Raw genomic sequence first — 21,685 nt, 5'->3', positions numbered from 1 at the left:
ACCATCAAAACACCTTGGACTCACTACCTGTGAACCCTAGTATCAGTCTGTGGTGAAGAAAAAATAATTAAAAAACCCATCTGGGAAGAGCAAATCGAGAACATGCAATTCAGAGAGCACTTCGACCTATAGGTGCAGCATCCATGAAGAGGCTAAACTGTGTTTTCTTGCCAGATTTGTTTGGGCTAGCTTTAAAAGCTGTGATAGATGCAGTACAGAGAGATGTTGGAGGACAGTGGGGGTGCTGGGCAAGGAGCCGACTAACAGCTGGAGTCCCAGGTGCCACCAGCTGCAACACGCCCCTGCACAGCGTTCCAGCAGTGTGGAAGAGCTGTCCTGATGGCCAGCGCAGTAAGGACCAGCAGCAGAAGCAAAGTGTGAGAACAAGCAGGGAAGCCTATGAGATGGCTCCGAAAGGAGCCTCATCCCTATTTGTGTTTCTATTATCTCGTGCCGGCCACAGACTTGAGGGGACAGAAATCTTTAGTCCAGACCGTCACTTTAGCATGGAGGCAGGCAGTGAATTTGTTGTTATTTGTTCTGAATAATTGGCAGAATTAGTTCTGCCCATTTTTACAGCTGCAATGCCTGTTCCCCACACTCCCCCTCCACAAGGCCACCCCCACCCACTGTGGAGCACTGTACTGCCATGCACCTTCATCAGCGACCTTCGTGCTGGCTTCCTCCTTTCCTTTAATCCTGGCCCCACCTCCACAGCTGGGAACTCGCAAGAGACAGAATGAACACCAGAAGGATGCCTCATTCCTGAGCTTGAAGCAGCCCAGAGGGACACAGGTGGTGATTTGCTTGGGGAAGCTTTGTGCCCACCTCACCTTCTCAGGGGTGCACGAAACCTTTGGGCATTCCCTTGCTGATAAATCCATTTCCCTGTGCCACTAGGTCACCACATGGAGGTGTGTGACATGGAAAGCAAAAGGAGTATGTATGAATGAGCTCTCACAGCATCTCGGACCTACCTGCCCCAGGGACCAGACCCTAGTCTCCTGCCTTCACCCTTCCAGCTCTTTTCTATGTACTGCCCTAGATGTGGCCCCCTGCTGCTGGGCTGTCAGGCCATTCCTTTGTATCAGGTATAAATCATGTGTATTGAACACAGAGCTTGTTACACACATCGCAAACCTACTCCAGGCCTGGGAATGCTCGCATGGAGCCAAGTGACTGTGCAAAATCGACTGGAAGCACTTAAGGGTTGGCATTGCTCCCCCAGCACCGTAACGTGCTGAAGTGACTCCATCGCGCCTGGACCCCGACAGCACCGGGCACCGGCTGCAGCCTGGCAGCTTACAAGCACGCAGTGACAAGCAGAGGTTGGGGGTAATGGCAGCTAGCACTGCAAAATGGCTCCTGTGTTTAATTAATGAGTCTGATGAGAGCTGTTGAGGCGAGCGGAGCACGACTTTGTACGCTGACCTGATGGCCTCCCAAGGGAGGGACGCCGGGAAGCCAGTTGTGGAGACGCACAGCCTGGCTTGGCCTCTGCTGCAGCTGGGCAACTTATCAAGGAAACTGCCAAGCTTTTGCTAAGGGAGCCCCAGAGAGGGGTTTGTGGTTGACCTGGGAGTCCCTTGCTTGGCCCACACCTCTAGTGGTGTGGCTGCAGGAGCAGCAGAGATCTGGCAGCAGCACTTCCTATGATGAGGTTAGGTGGTACAAGGGTACAGGTCCGACTGAGGGGAGGTTTGGGACAAACAAGTCATCTGCTGCCATAAACAAAGGTTGAAATATTGTTAAACCAAACAAAATAACTACACGTGAGAGCTCACCACCTACTCAAGAGTCAAGGCCTCCTTGACCGACGTGCACTCTGCCTTCTCTCTGCCAGGATCAGCTGAGCAATTTAAAGCAGGAGGGCAAATGACTTCTGAAAAGCCAGCCGTCAGCTTGGACTTGCAAATGGCTTTCCGCTTGGCTGTAAGCAGGCTCCAGCTGTTTGGGCACAGCTGGGCCACCCCTGAAGTCTGTCAGGTGTCAGAGATGAAATGGAATGAGAAAGCAGGGCCCCACCTCAGCCCTGAACTGCAGAGGAAACGCTATCTGCAGTCATTCTGGCATGGAAAGTGCACTATTGCTGCTTGCTTTTTAATTTAGGCATTACAAGTGCATGCCAGGTGGCTAAATGTTCCTGGTCCTCCCCTGTGTACAGAAGAAATGCATCCATCTTCCCTGAGCTCCCTCACAAAGATTAGTCAAAAATGATGCTCCTACCACAACAGAGGGCAAATCTTTGCAGCTGAAGCCCAGCAAAGCAGTAGTTACCCACCGTATCACCAAGGCTGGATTAGCACTGAATCTTAGCTGCCACCGGGAATGATTTTCCACCGTTTTGACCCCAGTATTGCAGGTTTTAACTGTGTGGTGTGGATGCCACCCATCACGGTCAGCCTGGCAGCAGACTGCACCCACCTTGCACAGAGCTGTGGCAGCAGGCAGAAGCAGATCCCATGGAGGGGATGCTCAGCCCTCAAATGGTGGAGGCTGTTGGGGCACACAGGTGCCAGTGAGCAGGGGAACCCTGGAAACCTCCTGAGGACAATGCTGGAGCAGGAGACAAAGTACTGAAGCACGGATGAGAACCAAAGATCTGGCGAAAGGTGTGCCATAGTGAATGACAAATCCAGGAGAAGGAGTGAGCACCCATTTCAGCACAACGGGACAGCTCAGCTCCAGCTCCGCGCTTGTGCAGGCAGCAGCCGGGCTCTGGAGCCCAGGGCCACTGCTTCAGTGTGTGTGCCATCTAGCGAACAAGAGCAAGAAGAGCAAACATCACCCCGGTATCCCTTGCAAGCCTGGAAAGCAGGCCCAGGGGAGCGAGTCCCACTGGATGCTTGTGAGGGCAGGTGGGGTGCCAGGGCAACAGGTCCCTGTCACCCAGCCGCATCCCACCCAGGAGAAGGGCGACAACAAACCCCACCAGCAAGGAAGGGCCACCAGCCTCTGGAAAGGCTTGCCTTGCTCAAGCCCTGGGTAGATTAGCATTTGCAGGATTAAACCGGTGGCCAGTGCAGCAGGAGAACATGCAAGAGCATTTGGCTTAACAGGGTGCAGATGACTTTTGAAGGATGTGCCTGTAGCAATGCTCACCTCCTGCAGCAAGTGCTGTCCTCCTGCACTGAGGGAGGGAGAGCAGATGCAGCCATAGCAAGAAAGCAGTTAGGCACAAGCCCCAATTCCATGACTCTCCCTGCCTGCCCTGTTTTTTCTTCCCCCAGAGTTTCATCATCCCCATCACAGCCTTTGGGCAGCTCAGAGGAGCTTGGAGCCCAGACACGACAGGACACAAAGTGCAGGGGGTAATGAGGAGAGCTGAGAATACTACAGCTGCTGCAGCACCAGTAATCTTTCAGGGCTGTCATCTCTGTTTTTAAAAATTAAGAAAGATTTTTACTTTTGCTCGGTTTTCAGCATTTCACCAGGGCAGAATGGTAGCTAACAGTTATTTCTGGAATACATAGTACTTTCAACATATAAATATAAGTATCTTCATGGTTGAAGCTCCCCTCAGGCACTTCCAAGGACATGCAGATGAAGTTAAATAATCCCATGAGATCCTCTGCTTCACTGGGATACACTGAGTGAGGCCATTTTTGACTGGTGTGTCCTAGGAGACAGTGCAGTCCTACTACCTATAAATGAAGGAGATGGCTAATTATGTGTCCTCAGCTATGTCATTTCTTATTATATCATGGCACAAGGCACCCTCATGCTTTGCTCTTCTCCCTCTCTCACACAGTGCTGCACATTTAAAACCCCACCATCAACAACTTAACTACTAAGTTCCTCTCCCTTTCAGCACCTCATGTCTGAACTCACAGCTTGCAATACTACCTAACCAGGGTGGACACTGATAGAAAGGTCAGTTCCAGCATGAAACTCAAGGTAGAAGTTGGCAGGCTCCAGGGCAACCTTCCAAAAATTAGGGGAATACCCCACCAGCTCCCCGGGCTCATGTCAAATCTCCCCTTGCACACACTGTGTCCTTTCTTGGATGAAAGAAATCATAACTAAACCAGCAGGTAAAATTCTCTGAGCAGAAAAAAAAGACCACACAGGCCCTGTGGTTGCTTACAGAGGTGGTGGGGACTTTTCTGAGCAACTCGAGAGCGCAAGCTGAGGTCTCGCCCAGCACTCACGGGGAAGACGTGATTTGCATCTTGGCCCCAAAACGCATCCCCAGGATCTCCTTGTCCTATCAAAGCAAGGGAGCAGAGGCATTTGTCCGAAATCTTCTGTTAAACCCAGGCAAGCTCATGAAAAAGGAAGAAAGAGCTATGCATAAGTGGTTTGCACTCTTCAGACGACAGGCTGCAATACTCCCTCTTCACCAAGCAGGGTCAGCCAAGCACTATTGTAACACACAACGAAGTCATCTTAAGGTCTACCAGTTTCAGCTTCACAGCAAAGATGATATTGCCGCTGAGCTGCAGCATGCAGAAGTGTTTCTGAAGCAACTAGTCCTATTTTAAAGAACAGAAAGTTCAGCCTTGCAAGCAAGGTTCACATGCCAGAACTGGCTCTGGAGGTTTCTGTAAGTCAGCAAAACCCAGACCAGAAGCAAAGCCAGTCTGAGGCCACAGCCAGCAATCAGTCAGGAAATCAGACACATACTCAGATTTCTCAGTCTGTTACTTTATTAGAAGGGTCTTTACATCATAGTGGTGGCCCCACTGAAAACTTTACAAAGTATTTTAAACCCCCCTTTTTATTCAAAGCCACATTTAAAAAAAAAATGGCATCCCATCCCCCCTCAAAACCAAGCTGGGTTTATTCATGGTTCGTTCTGAACAGGAAACAACAAAATCATCTGCTTTTGAAGGGGGGGAAGAGTATAACCACCTTGTAAACATGACAATCAGATGTGCTCCCTGGCCATCTTCTAGGAGAGGGAGACAGCACTAGAGCCCTGGCACACCCAGAGAGGGAACGGAGACAAGGGACAAAACCACTCCCAACCCTCCATTAGCAAAAGCAGAACTATGTTGCTAGCTCCAGGCTGCAAATAAGCTGAACTGGAGAAAGGACAACTGTGGGAGGCAACACATCAGCTCTTTAAAAGCCCCCAGAAAGAGTCTCCTTCCTCCAATACCCAGAGGGAGCTGACACTCCCTGGGCTGGTGAAGAAGGCAGTCAGAGGCAGCAATGCCCTTCAGCTGAAGGAGGCATGTTACGAGCGGTACGCTGCAGGACATCCTTCTGCAAGTAACACATGAAGGACTGTCACTGGGTACTGATTTCTGTGACAACAATTTCATGGAATAGCTCCAGCCTGAGCCCAATGGGACCAGGAACAAAACCACTGGGGCTGCTGTAACATCTCTCTAATACAATTAAAAGGCTCAAACCAGCACATTGTCCTGGTTCAGGAACAACCCTCTGCATTCATTAATTTTGCATTAGCTCCCAACCTGGCACTATCACATCTGAAAGGCAGTCAATGCTTTTGGAGATGGTACAGGCAGTTTTCCCAGCAGGACAGGCTAGTTACTGGAAAGCTGCTAGGCAGGCTGCTTGCAAAGGGTCCCAGCCCTTGGATGTCCATCTAGGCTATGTGTATTGAGACACTAATGGTGCAAATTCAGGAGAAACTTGGAACGGCCCAAGTGAATATAGTCTTGCTAGTTTGCAGGACGCTCATAAATATTTATTACGAACTCTAAATGGGTAGATCAAGAGGTGTTAAAGACCTGGGGGCTGACTCTTTCAGCTAGGTACCTAGCAATGTAGCACATCACATACTGCCTTTTCCTGAAATGCCAGTATGTCTCTAAATGAACATACGAGACTTTAAAATAACAACTTTTTTTTTAAACCTGGACATTTTTTCCTTGCTAGGGAAGCACGCCTAAAACTAACAATGTGGTCCAGAGATGAGAGAGAAAAATTTAAGTGCTACCTTACACCTTTTGGTTGGGTAAAGAAGGTGGTGCTGCCCAGTGAGGTGTCTGTGTCCCTACCCAGGTCTGTGCTCTAGGTCCTACTCAGCAGCTCAGCCAAGCACTGCCTTGTGCAGATGGAGGAAGGCAGCCCAAACGAGATACATCACCCACCATGGAGCAGAAAGGACAGAGGCCGGACCCGCCGCTGCTCTACCAGCCTGCAGCGTGACTCCAAGCTGAAAGCCAGGAGCATCATCTGAGAAACTGTGGCCTATCATAAGGAAATGAGACATCACTGGAGAAAGTGATGCTGAGAGTAACAAGCCACTGTGACCTATCTTTGCGTCTCCTTTTCCCTTGCATTCCTTGTTTCAAGACTCCTTTATTCCTTCCAAATGATGCTTTGCAGCCCATGACCCCGACTGCAGAGTGGCCAGGCTATCTGACCTACATGGCCCACACAGACATAGTACTTAAAAAAAAATCTTAAGCACATGTGTGATCATGAGAGCTCCAGCAATTACACCTTTCACCCCCTCATGTGTCCTTACCAGAAGACACATGACTGTGACCAATATCTCACTGTGTCACCACAGGACTGAGCACTGTCACAAACCTCCCCCTCTGCACATACAAATACACTTCAAGGACAAAACCCTGCAGCCAGCTGAACAGTTTAATTATGCCATAGTCCAGTCTCTGATAAGATAGTGTTAGCTAGGTGCCAGAGGGACTGTGGTGCCAGCCATCACAGCAAATGAAGAAGCAGAAGCATCTTTGGAAGGACGTCCAGCTGGTCTCTTTTCTGCATAGTCTGTACAGGGAGGAAGAGTAAAGAAAAAACCCAACCTGACATCCTCAATGGCAAAAAATCCAAATCGCTGTCTCTCCCTTCAGCAAAAAAGGGGTCACAGTAGATAGAAATAAATCTAAGGCAAGGGGGTGGTGTGGGGGGGTGGCCACAAGGCCAAGGCTGGCCTAAGACAATGCCAAAGCTGCTCTGTCCCAATCTAGTCCTTACAGAAGACCAGGAGGAGGAACATCCACGGTGGAGAGAGAGGCTGATAACTCCTGCACAAAGGGCAGGAGCCATTGCTTGTTTCTCCTGTTCAGAGCAGTTATTGCTTCAGTCTGAGCTGACAAGGCCAGTGAGCACCAGGCTCACGTGAGAGGCGACGCATCCAGCTAGCAGTGCAAGTACAAATCACAGAAAGGGTCCTGCCCGTCTTCCCAGCCTGGAGCTGTGCTGAGCAGGCCAGCTCCCGGAAAAACCACCAAAACTTCCAGTCAGCATCCCCCAGTGCAGGACAAGAGGCCACATTTATCCCAGACAGTGTGAGGGGACAGGAGGACGCTGTTTTAAGAAGACTGACAAGAGGATCTTCCAAGTCCAAGCTGCCCACCTGCAGCCCAGGAGGACACAGCAAGTACCAGCTGGTGGCCTGCCAGCTACAGGTTGTTACGAGCTCTCTGTAGAGCTGAATGGGACGAACTTGGCATGTTTCATTGGGGATGCTGGCGTCTGCCCTTCTGCCTCCTCACTCAGCTTGAAGAACATCTCCTGCTCACGCTTCTTTTGGTTCAGCTCGTCCTCCAGGGCCTTAAGCAGAAGGGAAGACACACAAGAGCTGTATTTGAGATTGTACTGGAGCTAGGGACACTGTCCCCTGCTACCAGGTAAGCAGGAGACCTTGCTCACACCAAGGAGGTACTACCTTCTTTCGTGGCCTCAGCTTGTCTCGCCACTCCTTCATGTGCTGGTTGTGGTTCTCATCCAGGGACTTAAGCTTCTGGGTTTCGTGCTCAATCAAGAGGTGACACTTTTCATTCTAAACACAGATCATGAAACAGAACACCCATTAAGCAGCTGGGACTGTAAACCCAGTGGTCAAACAGGACTTGTACCAGCCAGAGGCACTCAGAGCTCTGAGCTCCAGGGCACATTTAGACACGGCCACAAAAACCTCTCAAGGCAGAGCAAGGGGACATCAGGTCTAGTTCACCGACAGCCCTCTGCAGCCACTTCTCATGACACGCTCCCTGTGCTGGAGCAGAAGCAGTGTACAGGCAGCTCCGAGGGACCGGTACCTGCAGCTGCTGGAGCTCATTCGTGTTGCTCTCACACTGGGCCTGCATGTCCTTCATCTGCGTCTCGTGCTTCTGCTGCTGGTGCAGCCGCTCTGCTTTTTGCCTCTTCTCTTCCTGCTGAGCAAACTGGAAGAGAGAAAAGCAGGTGCCAGTGTAGGCAGCATTGCTCTGATCTCTGAAGTTGGTGTAAGAGGCTGGCCAGCTTGCACTATCATATAGGGAAGAAAGAAAAGCCCCAAGGATGCTTCCCAACACTAGTTATGATGGAAGCAGTGCTGAAAACTACACCTGATGCCACAAAAGCAAAGACTCCCTGCAGTGAGTTAGAAGTTTGGGAAGAGATGCCTTTTTCCAACTTCCCTTCTGCCATTAGGCCAGCAAAGTACTTTAACTCCAAGCCAAGCCTCAACCCTGGCGCCCTTTGCAAGACCTGACCTGTTTTATCTTTTCCCGCTGCTCAGATGCACTCCCGCTAGAGTGGATGTGAAGGCTCTTCTTATACATGGCCATGCGTGTCTTCCCTTCACTCCGCTGGATTTTGGGGAGCCGAGCTTTCTCCTGCTGCTGCCGAATTTTCAGCTGCTCTAACATGCGCTGGTTGTATCGCTGCATTTGCTCCCTTTCCTGCAACAGTAGAAGGTCATGTACCAGAGGAGGAAAGACACTTCAGGCAAACAAGAAAGTGCTGAGGAGACCAAAGAAGCTGGAGAGCAGATCTGGGAGCTGCACGGAGGTGGCTGGTGATAGACAGCTCCAAGGGGACAAGAAGTGAGGGCAGCTACTGAACATGCTGTGAAAGCAGAAGAGAAGGAGGCTGGAAGAAGCAGAATCAACTGAGAGACATGCCAGTCTTCACTCGCTCCTCTGGGAATCAACTATTCCACATACTGGACAGTGAAATGTTTCCAGAAAAGCCCCCAAAATTCACAACTGCTTCTTGTATGTTAAATGCACGCAGCACAGAACACATGTCCCAAGCAAGAAGGATGACTAGAGTGTAATTTTGGTCCCTTTTCACCAATAACGACCAAGTCCCTTTACTCCCAACCCACCCTTACCCATTTACAGCCTGGAAGGGAAACATCCCTTTTGGGGACATCCAGGCACCCTCCCGACCAGCACCGGTGTACGAAGGTGCTAACGCTTCACCTTCTCATGCTTCCGCAGCAACTCATGCCTCTGGAGGAAATACTGGTCCTTTAGCTGCTGCTTGACAAGCTGGTGTTTCTCCTGTTGCTGATGCTCTTCGAGATCCCAGATGCACGCCTCCCGGTCTAAGAAAGGGAGAAGGGTCAGGACACAACCCACCCTAGACCCCAGCTTGGTCATATGAGGCATCCCAAGCACGAGCAATCCCTACATGCAGAAGTAGTGCAACAGATGTGGGAGGTGATCATTCACCTCCTGTTTTCCAAGAGAAATTGGTTGCAAACCATACTGGAGAATCGTTTCTCACCATTATGAAGCCTAATTGGTTCATATTTGTAAAGCACTTTGAAGATTAAAGCGCTAAGTATTATTATTGTTAAACATTTAGACAGGATCTGGCAAGGCTGTTTTTTCTAAATCCTATCCTGCCAGCTTGCAACTCTGTCACAGCATCTGTTGCGTGGGAAGAGCCAGCATTGGATAAACCCATCGTTACAGCATTTCCTTCCCTCCTTTGCAGCCTTTGCCACCCACCTCTCATGAGCTGCTGCTTTTTATTCAGGCACTCGCGTTCCTTGTCACAGATCTCTCTTTTGTTCTGGGCAGTTATATTCTTCATGGCTAGTTCCAGGTCCTCCTTCTGCTTGGCCAAAAACTCCTGTTCCTGGAAGAAAACAGCAGTACCAGCATGAGCCCTCCTTCTGCTGCAACTTGAAAAGCATCTGGTGGTGTTTTAGAAACTGCCAGCCCATCAAGGATGAAGGATGCTTCTGTCTACTACACGCTTCCCAATCCTGGAGTTGTGGCAATCTTCTCTCAGCCTTACCATGGTTTGTTTTTTCTGGGCAAAGTCATCCATCCTCGCCTTCATGTTCCCTTTGCGCTGCTGCCGTGGCAGTTTTTCAACCTCGTTCTTGACCTTTGGGGAAGGAAATGAGATTTATCAGCAGGTAACTTCAGGCCAAGAACAACCACCTAATGTTGCTAAACAGCTGGACTTCAGGAAACACCCAAATGTACCAAAGAAAAGCAAGAGCTTCCCGCTAAAATACCAACTGCTTCTCTCTCAAGTTCTGCTATGGAGAAGCGACGAGGATTTCCTGGAAGAAACAGAGGCAGGAAGCCATCTTTCCTCCATCCTATCCCCATTTTTACCTCCTTCTTCATCTGCTTCAGCTGCTCCAAGAATTTGACATGGTCCCGCTCCTGCTCCAGGCGAATGCGCTTGGCCTCCTCCCGCCGGCGCAGCGAGTGATCTTGTTCCATCTTCTCAATCTGCTGCTTCTGCTGCCGTTCAAGGTTTTCCAGTTCGGTGTCATAGAACTTTTTCTTTGACTGTATGGAAAGGGAACAGAGGTCAACCCAGGAAGGGAACAGAGGTCAACCTCAGCCTCCTCTTCGCTTTGTTTCCTTCCAAAAGTTAAAAATAAAAAAACCCCAAAAGAATAAGAAAAGGGGGTGGGGGTTTTTCCTTTCATGGATTGAGCCTCTTTACTAAACACAGAGGAGAGAAATTTCCAAATAACACCCCACGAAGCACACAGGGCAGCTTCTAGTGTGAGCACAAAGCATTTTTAAACTTGTTCTAGCGCTGATGCACTTCAAGCCTTTCTCTTGCTTACGTCCTGGTCTGCAACATCCACTGGGACCCATGGCCCTGGGCAAATATTAGCAGGCAGTGAAGCTCAAGCATAACAGTTCTTTCTCTGCAGACAAAGATTTTCCAAGTTTGAAGGCACTTGTGCTTTGACAGCACCCTTGGGTCTGATCTCTGCCTCCCTGTGAGCCGCAGGGGTGGAGCACTCGGGTGTCAGTGAGAGCAGGTTGCAAACTGCCCCAGGGAAAGGAAGCGGGTTTGGGGCTTTTGCACATCGCACTGTACAGTGAATAGATCTCACAAATAAGAAGTAACTTGCGAAGATGAGAATTCACAGACGTGGCACATCAAGACTGTAGAAATACAACAGAGAACACCAATGAGTGATGGCTCCCAGCCTGCTGCAAGGAAAGGGGTTACCAGGCACACAAGCTAGGTGAATTAATAAAGGTGTATTTATAATATGGCTCATGAAATCTTCAAAGGGACTTCCCTACAAAATTATTTTAGTCCAATGGAAGTTGCCCACGGAGGAACTAAGTATGTAAGCCCAGTTTATCTTTACTCAATTTACACTCAAAGACTTGCCAGATTTCCTACTGTTACACACTGGCCACATTGCTTTCTTATTTAAAGATTTTTTTCTGTGAAGTACAACAGCACTATAAACTCTTTCTCACAGGTCCATGAGCAGACATACAAGAAAAGATCATTAAAGAGGGAAAGTCTAGAACAACCCTTCCTCTGCTACAGCCTGCCAGGCAATGGCAGTCAGTGCTTCCCAAGCTGCAGGCTACACATGCTTAACGCCCCCAAAAGCAACCCAGAGAGGATCACCCTGCACAAGGGTTTGCACGGCATCTGCAAAGGAGAAGTCAAACCAGCCGATACCCAGGAGCTTCCCCTTCCCTGCCCACGTACCGTCATTTCTTGCTCAAAGCGCCTGAGCATCTGCTCCAGCTGCAGCTGGTGTTTGCTGTTGAGCTGGGCCTGGTTTCGGTGCTCCTCCTTCTGGAGGAGACGCAGCTCCCGCAGCTCCTGGCGTCTGCAGAGGGTTAAAATGGACAGGGAGAGAGAAATACAGAGTCAGACAAGTTCAGAGAGAGGCATCTGCTTGAGCAGAGATGGCAGAATCAATAACCAGAGCACTTCAGTGCAGAATGAAAGCCGCACAGCCATCCCATAGCACCCTGCCACTTGCTTTGAGCACAGGCAGGAGGTAAATGCCAGCTGACTGATGCGCTCTCAGGCTCTGTGACCAAAGCACTCCGAGGAAGCAGGATGCTAATTATGGTAACTGCTGGAAAACCGTCAGTTTTCACAAGTCAGGCCTGTTAACATTCACAGCTTCTCAAACAAGACCTGTCAAAGCTCCTAAGGTGATTCTGCAGGCACTGCTCCCCCCGACAGCACCCAAAATACCTATTCTGTCATCTGCGTTAGTGCATACTGTTCTTCAAAACACAGCTCAGGCCAAGCTGGCACTACTCTGGCCTGGCCCCTGCACTCTGCATCCCTTCTTGCTCATGCCTGGGTGGCAGAAAGGGCAGTTTTCCCAAATTCTGACCTATCTACCACGACCTATCCATTACTCTTCTCATCCAGCTTTACATCCAGCAAAAGGGAGCCTCTGCTCAGGCTGTTGTGTTTGAGCCCATTTGCCATGTTTGTGCCCGATCGAGCTGGAAGTCACCGATGGACCATGCAAAAGGAACAGCAGCAGCCGTTTCCCTGCGCAGGATCCCCACCGTGACCTCCGCTGCTGTGTATTAGCCCTACACATTGAGCACAACCCTCTCGGGGGGCCCTCCTGGGAAGAGCACGTTGGAACAATTTCTTCTTTCAAAACAAACTCAAGCCCCATTAAATCAACCAGTGCAATATGATGTACTCTCTTCTGATCTCACCTTCAGATCAATACCTTGGCATGTTCCAAAAAGCCAGAAACAAGCCCCTTAAGTGCAAATCAAGATGCCAGGAGAGTTGATCGTTCCCTGCCAGCTAGTCCCAGGGGAATAACCACTTCCTTCAAAAGGTGTTCAGGGACTTGATGCTTTCCAACCCAAGCCTCCTTGTCTCTTGCCTCACCTCGCAGACAGAGCAGGCACTACTTAAAAATTAAAAAGGAGCCTCTTTTCAGGGATGTCATTATAGCTGAGTGGACCAGGAGAAAGCAGCTGTGCCTGGAAATTCCCTGTACGCTAGTACACAAGCTCCCTGTGGTTTATTTGGTTATACGCACTTCTCATACGAAAATAAGTAGCTAATGAGCTTCTGCATAGATCTGATATTAGGGCCTAGGAATAAGGCTGCCTCAGGGACACATAGTGCTTGGGACAGATTATAATCTCAGGGAGTCCCTCAGAGCAGCACAAGGCACCTTAGAATAGGGCATCAAGCAAAACAATTTGTATTTTAAATTTTTTAAGGGCCTTTTCATTTCAGTGCTGCTACTGATAGTAACGGAGCTAGGAACAGCAGTTTCTCTTCCTGAGAATAGGTTGTGGAGATTTGAAAGCTGTAAGATCTGCAACAGAATCATAAAGGCTTAAGCAGAGAGGACACACCCATGAATATTAAGTGATGCCCAAGGAGTTTACAACTCCCTTGGCCTTTCTGTTAATGAAGTCTGAGAAGACACAAGAACAAAAGGAAGAGGACCATCTTGAGAGGAATTCTGTGCTTACTTCCGTTGAGCTAGCATATCTACAGCCCTGGAGACACATTCAGTCATTCCCAGAGGACAGGGCCAGCCACAGCACAAGCTTCCCTCATCACAGCATTGCTGCATCTCGTCCCCAAGATGCACCCCTCATTCCCCTGCATGCAAACAAAGCTCAGCGTACATGATACAGCAAGCCCTCTGACAGCCAAAGAAAGGCTAAAAGTCATGTCCAAACTGGACAGTTGACCTGTCCAAGTGGGACCAAGACAGAAAGCGAGAGGACTTTAGGTCACTCCTGGATTTGCTTGTGGAGAAGAAAACCCTGCCCTGGCTCAGCATCCTGCCCTCCCTCCATCCCAGTGATCCACTTGCCTGAGAAATCTCATCTCTTCATCCTTCTTCTCATCCTCGCTAATGATCTTCGACGTGGTGACGCTCACTTCTACTCCATCCACCACAAACTTGCGGGTGCGTTTCAGTGTCTTCTTGTGCATCTGTGAATCCTGAGTTCGGTAGGGGAGGAAAGGAGGAGGCCATGAAGCAGCTCCCCAGCTTGTTGCACAGGGTGCTACAGCTGGAAGCCTCAGAGCAATTTGGAGGCCATTGTTAACGAAGAACATAAGCAAGGAAACCACAGTGAGCAAAAATCATCAGCAGATTTGGAGCTGCCATTCAAGCCACGCAGCCTAGCTACCATGCCACAGTACAGTGTGATTTCTACCCTGCAGAAACATGATCTGAAGGAGAGGCAACCCACCGCCTGAAGACCCTTCCTCACCATGTCCAACTAAAGCAAAGCCTGCCGGAGGACACTAGGACCTCCCTGAATCGCAGTGCTGGGGAATCCACACAACAGGAAGCTTGTGATGGTTCCTTTTAAGGCCCCTGGGCCATCTGACACACAGGCACCCCACAGATCTCCCTGCAGGTGTGAGGCAGGCAAGGCCCCCCCATCAGGCTGCAATTGTGGATGGAGCCACAGGGAAACAAGCCAGCCCTGCCCAAAGGCTCAGTGCTCATGTCCCTCTGGCCCTTGTTACAACACTTCACTAATCACAACCAGCTCTGAGCCCCTTAGGGTGATCTCCACAAAGCACAGCCCAAGCTCCGTTTCATTAGCACAGGTAGGGACCAGTGCCAGGAGCACCATGTCCTCCTCCCAGCAGTGCCACAGAAGGCCAGCAACCCCCTGCAGGGTCAGCAGCCCAAGCCTGGCTAAGGGGATGCGTCCAGAGACTCAGTTTCTTTGGTGAAAAAAAAAAAAAAAGTATATGAACGACTTTAATCATGCAGCCCTACAGGGAAAGCGCAGTGAGGTAGAATGAGAAAAAGCTCCCCAGAGTCCTCTTGCTCTTACAGCAATGAACATTGCAGATATAGAGGATGGCAGAAGAGCTTCACGTGAGCCTTCAAGGCCCAAAGCAAGCCCCTGGAGAGCTTGCTGCAATGGAGGAGCTGAAGGAACTCCGGGGGCATGCAACTTGCCCACTATGTAACGATGTACCTCTACGGTTGTGGTTTAACCAACACAGAGAAATTGGTGCAAAAAGGTTTGCATGAGACCAGCTTAGGTCATGAAGGCTCTTACTACCCAAACTGAATTAAAACATCTGGCTAAAACTCCTGCATTTTCCAAATGAGAAAATGCCAACATTCAGCTGTCTGTGCCAGCCCCAGTGCACATTATCACTGTGACTCACTGTCTGAGCCCAGCGACCCCGAGCTGCTGCAAGTCAGGCTGGTGCCCAGTCCCCAAGTGGTCCCCAGGCTCTTCCCCGCTGTTGAACAAGCAGCTCCCTGCCTTATTCATGGAGCTACTCAAACCCAGATCTAAATCCAGAATTATTAATATTCTCCTGGTCTTTCCTGTTATCCCTCAGTAGCAGGCCAGCATCCTTTCCTGAACACAAATAAATGTATTTTCAAATATTCCTGTAAAGTAAATTGCTTTCCAGAGAAGAGTCTGAGAAACTGTGGTCATAAGCGACGCTGGCTTTGAGTGTCACACTCTGAGCACACTTCACAGCGCACATCCCAGTGTGCCTCCTCCAGCTCCCAAGCTGTGAACTCCCAGTATCCATGCAGGTCAGACTTCAGAAATTCAAGGTAGATACTCAAAAGGAGGAGGTCCCTCCAGAAACAGTTGTATCTGAGAAAGTTTGGTTTACCTTTTCAAAACCCTATCTGTCTCCTTCTGTCTGTTTCTGACTTGTTTTCTCTGCCAGCTGCAGCCTCCTAAACTCACCTGTAGATTTCTTATCCCTAATCTTTCTAAAAAAAAGAAAAAAAGACCTGTATACTTTTCACCCAAACTTTTTTTTTTTGGACTAAACTATAAGCAACTGGAAAAAAAAAAAGTCTGGTAACAGAGAGTCACCTTAACTTCGCAGTTTAGCCTGTGATAAAACCCATGTAATAGTTAACGTTTACAACCAGAAATGGTTTAACTCTTTGCTGCCCCTTCTCTTGCAGCAACCTGCCTGGCAGCCTGTGCACAAACCCAGCGGCACCAGGAGCACGAGTAAAGGCAGAGCAAGGAGCTTAACCCCCACGAAGCTAAGGCTGGGCATGGAGCCTGGGTGAAGAGGGAGCAGCACAGCCTGGTACCTCCCCTTGCACCCACAGTTCCTTGTGCAAAGCAGAGGCTTCAGCAGAGCATCTTTTGCAGAGCCCTCCAGAAGAGTCACTCTGGAGAGCAGCTCTGCTTGAATGCCTTACTTGGAGAGAAGCCATTTAGTTTGTTCTGAGCATTACCTCTGGCTGGGGCAATTCCAACTGTGATCCAATATGATGATCTCTGTCACTCACTCCCTGTAAAACCCAAAAAACTCCTTTCCCCTTCTAGGGGACTAACTGGGGACAGGAATCTCCTCAAGGAGACCAGGTGTCATGGGAAAGGCAGTGAGGAGGGGTAAATTGCTATGCAAGAGCATCACACTTCCTTCATTAGGGATCCACATTGATTGCAGGCTCCTGGGGTGGATGCCTGCTCTCATGCTCACAGCAGGAGACAGGAGGGGAGGAAAATTATGCTGAGAATGTTTTTTGGGCACGTTTCTCTACCAGGAAGCTATCATTCATGCAGGCAACTGGATAAAGATCTTGTGCAACACATCACTCTGCCCCCCTCAAGTCACACACATTTCTTCTTCTGAAGCTCAGCAAATATCATTGCAGTTATTTTGCCTCTTCCTCTAAGCCATGCTGACCTGGCTGGCTCTTGCTCACAAGCATTCCCAGCATCCAGAAAGCTTTAGCGAAAGCCAAGAAGCCTGGGAGGTCTTCACACAAGTCACTGCTGACATAAACCAGGCCAGATGTATGGCAGGTTGGAAAAATTGAGAGAGGCACCAGCCCAAATAAGCTTTCTCCTGGGGCTAGGTGTTCTAGAAAAGAGCAGAAGAGTGATGGACAATGGATAAAGTTTAGGAAATCATATTCTGGGTTTCATACTTGTCCTTCCTCTGACTGTGTGCAACTGCACAAGTCAGGTAAATGGCACAGTTACCTCACACTTCTCAGGGACCCAAAATAGCTACAAAACATCAGACTTCCACTAGATTTCAGTGGCCTTGGACAGCAGAGGACACATGTACCTGCAGCAGCTCCACCAAGAGCTTCTCCTTCACTTGAGGACCTGTCACATGCCCATGGCACAGCTTAACCCAGCAGTATGTGCTGTGCCACCCCGAGTCCAGCTGGGACAGGCATCTCATAGACAGGGAAAACAAACCACTGAAGGCTTTGCCTAAAGGTGTGGTTCCTCCCTCCTCGTGGCCCTGGGTTTATTTGCAGAGCTCCAAGCCTGGACACTCACATCGCAAGCATCGCAGCCAGCCTTTCCAGCTATCTCACCAAATAGCACTGGAGTAGCACCTGGGTGGTCTTTAGCGTTGTGCTAAAGCAAGATTCCTGGACCCTCTGTCTTCATCCAGCCTCTGTTCTCTCCTACTTTACCTGCTCCCCACCTTTAGGCACAGGGCAGACTAGGGGCAACTCTCTCCTCCTGTAGTCAAAGATCAACCCAATCTAGAGCACAGCAAGCTGCTTTCTCAGGAAGGTGTTTAAGGGGCTATGGCTGAAGGGTGCATGTGCACAGCCTCTGAAGGAAAGGATCTGAATTTCAGGGATTTGGCTAAAAAGAACCAAAAAAAACCCCGAACTTCAGCACTTTTTAACAGGGGTTTGCTGCCCTTCCTTCTCCACACCCTCTGCCCACCACTCTCACCTTCAGGGAGATGGAGCCACTCTCTCTGTTGAGGGTCAGGTCAGCAGACAGGGAGATGGTCAGGTCCATGCTTTCAGAGGCTGAAGTGCTGCCGGAATCTGAACCCTCTTTGGACTGACGGCTGGAAAACAGAGCTGGTGGATCCAAGCTCCCGTTGGCAAGCTTCTCCTCTGTGAAGTTCTCCAGGTGGCTGCTCTCTGGTCGCTCCCCGATGCTCTTCCGCTCCTTCCTGCCTGGTGCAGGCTGCTTGCCCCCCTCTGTTGAGTTACCCAGCCGTCCAGGCTGCGAGATAATGTCTGGCTGGCCCTGGGTGGCCGAGGTGGCAGAGCTGGCAAGGGTTTTTGTGGAGTGGTTGCTCTCCAGTTTGTCATTGTCACTGCTTATCCCTTCATCTGAGACTTTATCGCACTGTCCATCTGTGGTGTCCTTGCCAGTCCCCACAGGCCCATTCACTGCCTTGGGCAAGGAAGAGTCTGGAGGCTTCTCCCCATCAAAACTCATCTGACTCGCCTCAGAGGGGTCCCGCTTGTGCTTACCCAGGGGCTGGAAAGACAGTGAAGGGAAAGTGTTGGATTTTGCACCACTGCTTTAACACAACTGCAAGAGCTGCAAGTCCCCACGCTTCAGAGCAAAGTCACCCACAGCTGAAGAGCTACTTGGAGGAAATCTTCCCTTTTAGGACATCTGCCCTGGGATACTTCTATCTTTCTCCAGGTTTGTGGTCCCAGGGACTATGGACACTAGCTGGAAGAAAACAGCACAATGGGGAAGCTCCAGAACCTGCAAATTCTTAAGAAGGGGGTCTGGGAACATGCACTAAGAAGGAGTCTGGGAATTTGCCAGGCTCTTTCCCCCACCACAGCCACACTGACAAACTTGCTGGCACGGGGCTGGGAGCACTCACCGAGGCAGACTCCGATGAGTCATCGTCTTCCACTTCATCCCGACTGTCCTCGATCTCTTCCATCACCTCAGCCTTGGCCTCAGCCACTAGCTCGCGCAGGGCCCGGTTGCTGGTCACCTTGCTGACGAAGGGATGCTGAAAAGCCAAGCACAATGCGTGAGGCGGACAAAACACAGACCTTGTGAGCTTGCGGCCAAGCAAGTGCACAGGGACAGTGAAGGCAAGGACCACTTCTCACTTTAAAACAACCTCAAAGACCTAAGGACACTGTTCTTGCCAGTGTCACCAGACTTAAGCCCTCAGATGAATTTACAGATACGTGCTGCATGTATGAAGGAGAACAAGAGAGAATACAATGCCAAGGTTAAGTGCCAGCTCTGCACACGGATGCTCGAAGTGCAGTGCTCTGCAAAGCTGCTTTATGTCAACATCCCCCAAACAAAAGCACCAGCCGCATTTAAACAGGGGGCTCTCACTGCAGAGATGTCCCCCTTCACCACAGACAGATTGAGCTCTGGGGTGCAGGTCCAAGCCCGCAGAGTGCCACCAGTAGCGCGACAAAAGCCAGTCTGCAGGATCCTTGGGAGCAAACAGAGCAGGGGGGAAGTTTTGATTGAAATTGGGCTTGAATGGCTCAGTGCACACAGTGGGGTGTTTGTGTTGAGCTTCAGCAAAAGGCTGGTGAGCCCCTTGGGTCTGCAGAGACAGTTGCATGCTTCCTCCTGTTGACTCCGGTGCGGGACGGGAAGCATGCAGCCAGCATGACAGCACTGCAGAGCGAGAGCGTCTCCAGCCAGTGGGGAAAAGCATCTTCCAGGTTTTTGATATTATTTTGGAAGGGGACAGGAGGAAAGGAGTTGAATTTAAATCTGAGATAACCAGCTATCCAAGCTGACTGCCATGTGGGTATTTTTAGGCAATGGGAGCATTTCTATTCCAGCTGGTGTCCATGGGGACCCTTTCTCCAAAGGGAAAAACATTGCTGTTCCTTTTTGGAGCATTTTAGTGGCTGAAAAGTACTAAAAACTTTCTAAACAAGCCAAAAATCATCTGAAACCAGTCTACGGCCCATCAACCCTTGGTGGTTTTTTTTCCTCCTCAAGGAGACTCATGCTGTACAGACAAGGGCGGTTTGGACACTCACAGACACCAGCAGGTACAGACACCAGCTGCAGACCCAGCCCTGGGGCTGTTGCTGGTCCCTACCTCCAGCAGCTGGGCAGCACTGGGCCGGGTCTCCGGGTTCTTGTCCAGCGCTGTCTTCAGGAAGTCTCTGAACTCCAGGGACCTTAAAACACAGTCGTTGGCAAGAAGCTCAGAAAAGAGAAAGGCTTTGAACACTACAGGGGTCTGCTCGATCCCTTTGCAGGTTGTGTCCCAGTTTGCAACTGGCTGTAATCACCACTTCACTCCCAGCACGGGAAACCCTATGCTCAGTGATTCTGATTATTAGTAAGAGAATCAGCAACACGGCCAGGTGAGGGACTAGATTTTGACTTACCTGTGATGGCAGCAGAGGGGCAGGACTGAGCACCAGCCACTGTGCCGCAGGGCCACAGTGGAGAGATAGGAGAGGACACCAGCAGCCATCCTCCAAAGGGAGCCCGTGGCTGGAGCTGCTTGTGGACAAGGATGCTCCAGGACCCAGCCCCACGGCCAGCGTGAAAGGAGGGCTGTGAAGGACCAGGAACCCCATAGGAGGGCACCCTCAGCCTGCAAAGCGCAGTGCTCAGATACAGAGCATGGCCCCCCTCCAGTTCTGGCTTCTGAGCTGCTCCAGAGGAAGCGCTCCCACCCTGCCTGCTACCTGAACTGCTGTAACGATGCTTGTGACTTCAGTGCTCCCCCAGTAATTTGCTGCTGGCTATCATGCATGATTTTTATCATGATTTAAAAAAAAAAAAAAAGTAGTAAAAAATTTTTAAAAATGAACTGATTGGATTTTTTAAAGTGCAGATGAGGCTTTCCAGACTCCATGAAAGAAATTCTGCAGCTCTTAGCCATGTCCAAGTTTATGAGGAAAATCTGTCTTTCATACAAAACCCGGATGTTTTGAGAACAGCCAAGGGATCACCCTCGCTTCAGCAGGGCTGTGGGTGGGCAGCAGCTCCCCCCGTGCTGCCTGCACACCATCAGCGTGTGTCACGGCACAGGCAGTGCTGAGCAGCCTGCCTCCAGCCAGCAGTGCTCTCTGGGCCCCTAGCACACAGCTGGACCTAGAATACAGCTAGAATCCTACACTGGGTTCTCAAATTAAACAATACTGCTAGAGAAGAATTTTTTTTTTTTTCCTCTCGAAATACTGCATAAGTTGAGAAACACGTACTGTGCTGCCCAAACCCCCTCACCATTTGGAAGGGCAGCTGAGTGTGGGGGGGTCAGACTTGGCAATCTTCAGCAGGACTCTCATGGGGTTGAGCTCATGATGGGGTGGCTCAATCTGGGCCATTTCGATCAGCGTGATTCCCAGGGACCAGATGTCCGCCTTGTAGTCATATGGAGTATCCTTCATGGTCTCACACATCACCACCTCCGGGGCCATCCTGCAAGGGGAAAAGCAAGGAGCAGGGATGGGGAGGGATGACACCACTGCCACACAATGTGAGCCTTGCAGCAGCAATTAAATGCTTTAAGTAATCCACAGCATTGCATAAAGAACAGCCTTTCCTCCTAGCTCTGGGTTTCAGAAGAAACAGCATCTTTTCTAAGGGGTCCAACCCCCTCCCTCTTCCGCAGACCAGCCAAGGCAGCCCATGGAAACCCCTAGGCCATTGACATCTGGCACAGATGTTGCTTCAGACAATAAATTAATCCTCGCCGATTCAGTTCCTTCAGCAAGTCGGGTGATTTAGAGATTGCATTTCTGGAGCGAGGAGTCATTCCCATGTGCTTGGAGCCTCTTCAAAGCCCACTCCACCCCCTGGGGTGCGGGGAGCAGGGAGCACACACACACGCGAGCACACATGTGTCCCTCACTCCTCCAAGCCTGCAGCACGGTGGCCCCTCGGCTGGCTCAGGGCACCGTGACACCGGGCAATGCTCCCACACCACTGAAGCTGCTCATGGCTCCCTTCAGGCAAGGGAAACCCTTGCACGTGTGGACACTGGCCAAGACTCATTGTCAAAATCCTCCCACCCATGCTCGGTAAGGCCCTATGGT

General features: G+C 50.2%; 1 protein-coding gene across 1 annotated transcript in view; it reads right to left on the bottom strand.

The window, feature by feature from the left end:
- Positions 1–7,323: 7,323 nt before the first annotated feature.
- Positions 7,324–21,685, bottom strand: part of STK10 (serine/threonine kinase 10) — a 49,628-nt gene continuing 35,266 nt past the window's right edge. The window contains exons 6-19 of the mRNA XM_086470923.1: positions 20,874–21,068; positions 19,732–19,813; positions 18,526–18,660; positions 17,622–18,164; positions 13,766–13,896; positions 11,650–11,773; positions 10,287–10,466; positions 9,958–10,050; positions 9,666–9,795; positions 9,132–9,256; positions 8,418–8,606; positions 7,983–8,108; positions 7,610–7,723; positions 7,324–7,494 (exon numbers count right to left, since the gene is read on the bottom strand). Coding sequence (XP_086327049.1) covers positions 7,354–7,494; positions 7,610–7,723; positions 7,983–8,108; positions 8,418–8,606; positions 9,132–9,256; positions 9,666–9,795; positions 9,958–10,050; positions 10,287–10,466; positions 11,650–11,773; positions 13,766–13,896; positions 17,622–18,164; positions 18,526–18,660; positions 19,732–19,813; positions 20,874–21,068 — 2,308 coding nt within the window. The 3' untranslated portion in view covers positions 7,324–7,353. The remainder of the gene's footprint in view (positions 7,495–7,609; positions 7,724–7,982; positions 8,109–8,417; positions 8,607–9,131; positions 9,257–9,665; positions 9,796–9,957; positions 10,051–10,286; positions 10,467–11,649; positions 11,774–13,765; positions 13,897–17,621; positions 18,165–18,525; positions 18,661–19,731; positions 19,814–20,873; positions 21,069–21,685) is intronic.

The sequence above is a fragment of the Leptosomus discolor genome, chromosome 10 (genome assembly GCF_034619465.1).
Source record: "Leptosomus discolor isolate bLepDis1 chromosome 10, bLepDis1.hap2, whole genome shotgun sequence".
NCBI lineage: Eukaryota > Metazoa > Chordata > Aves > Leptosomiformes > Leptosomidae > Leptosomus > Leptosomus discolor.
The sequence above is the reverse complement of the archived record's forward strand: the minus strand, read 5'-3'. Positions and strand labels throughout refer to the sequence as shown.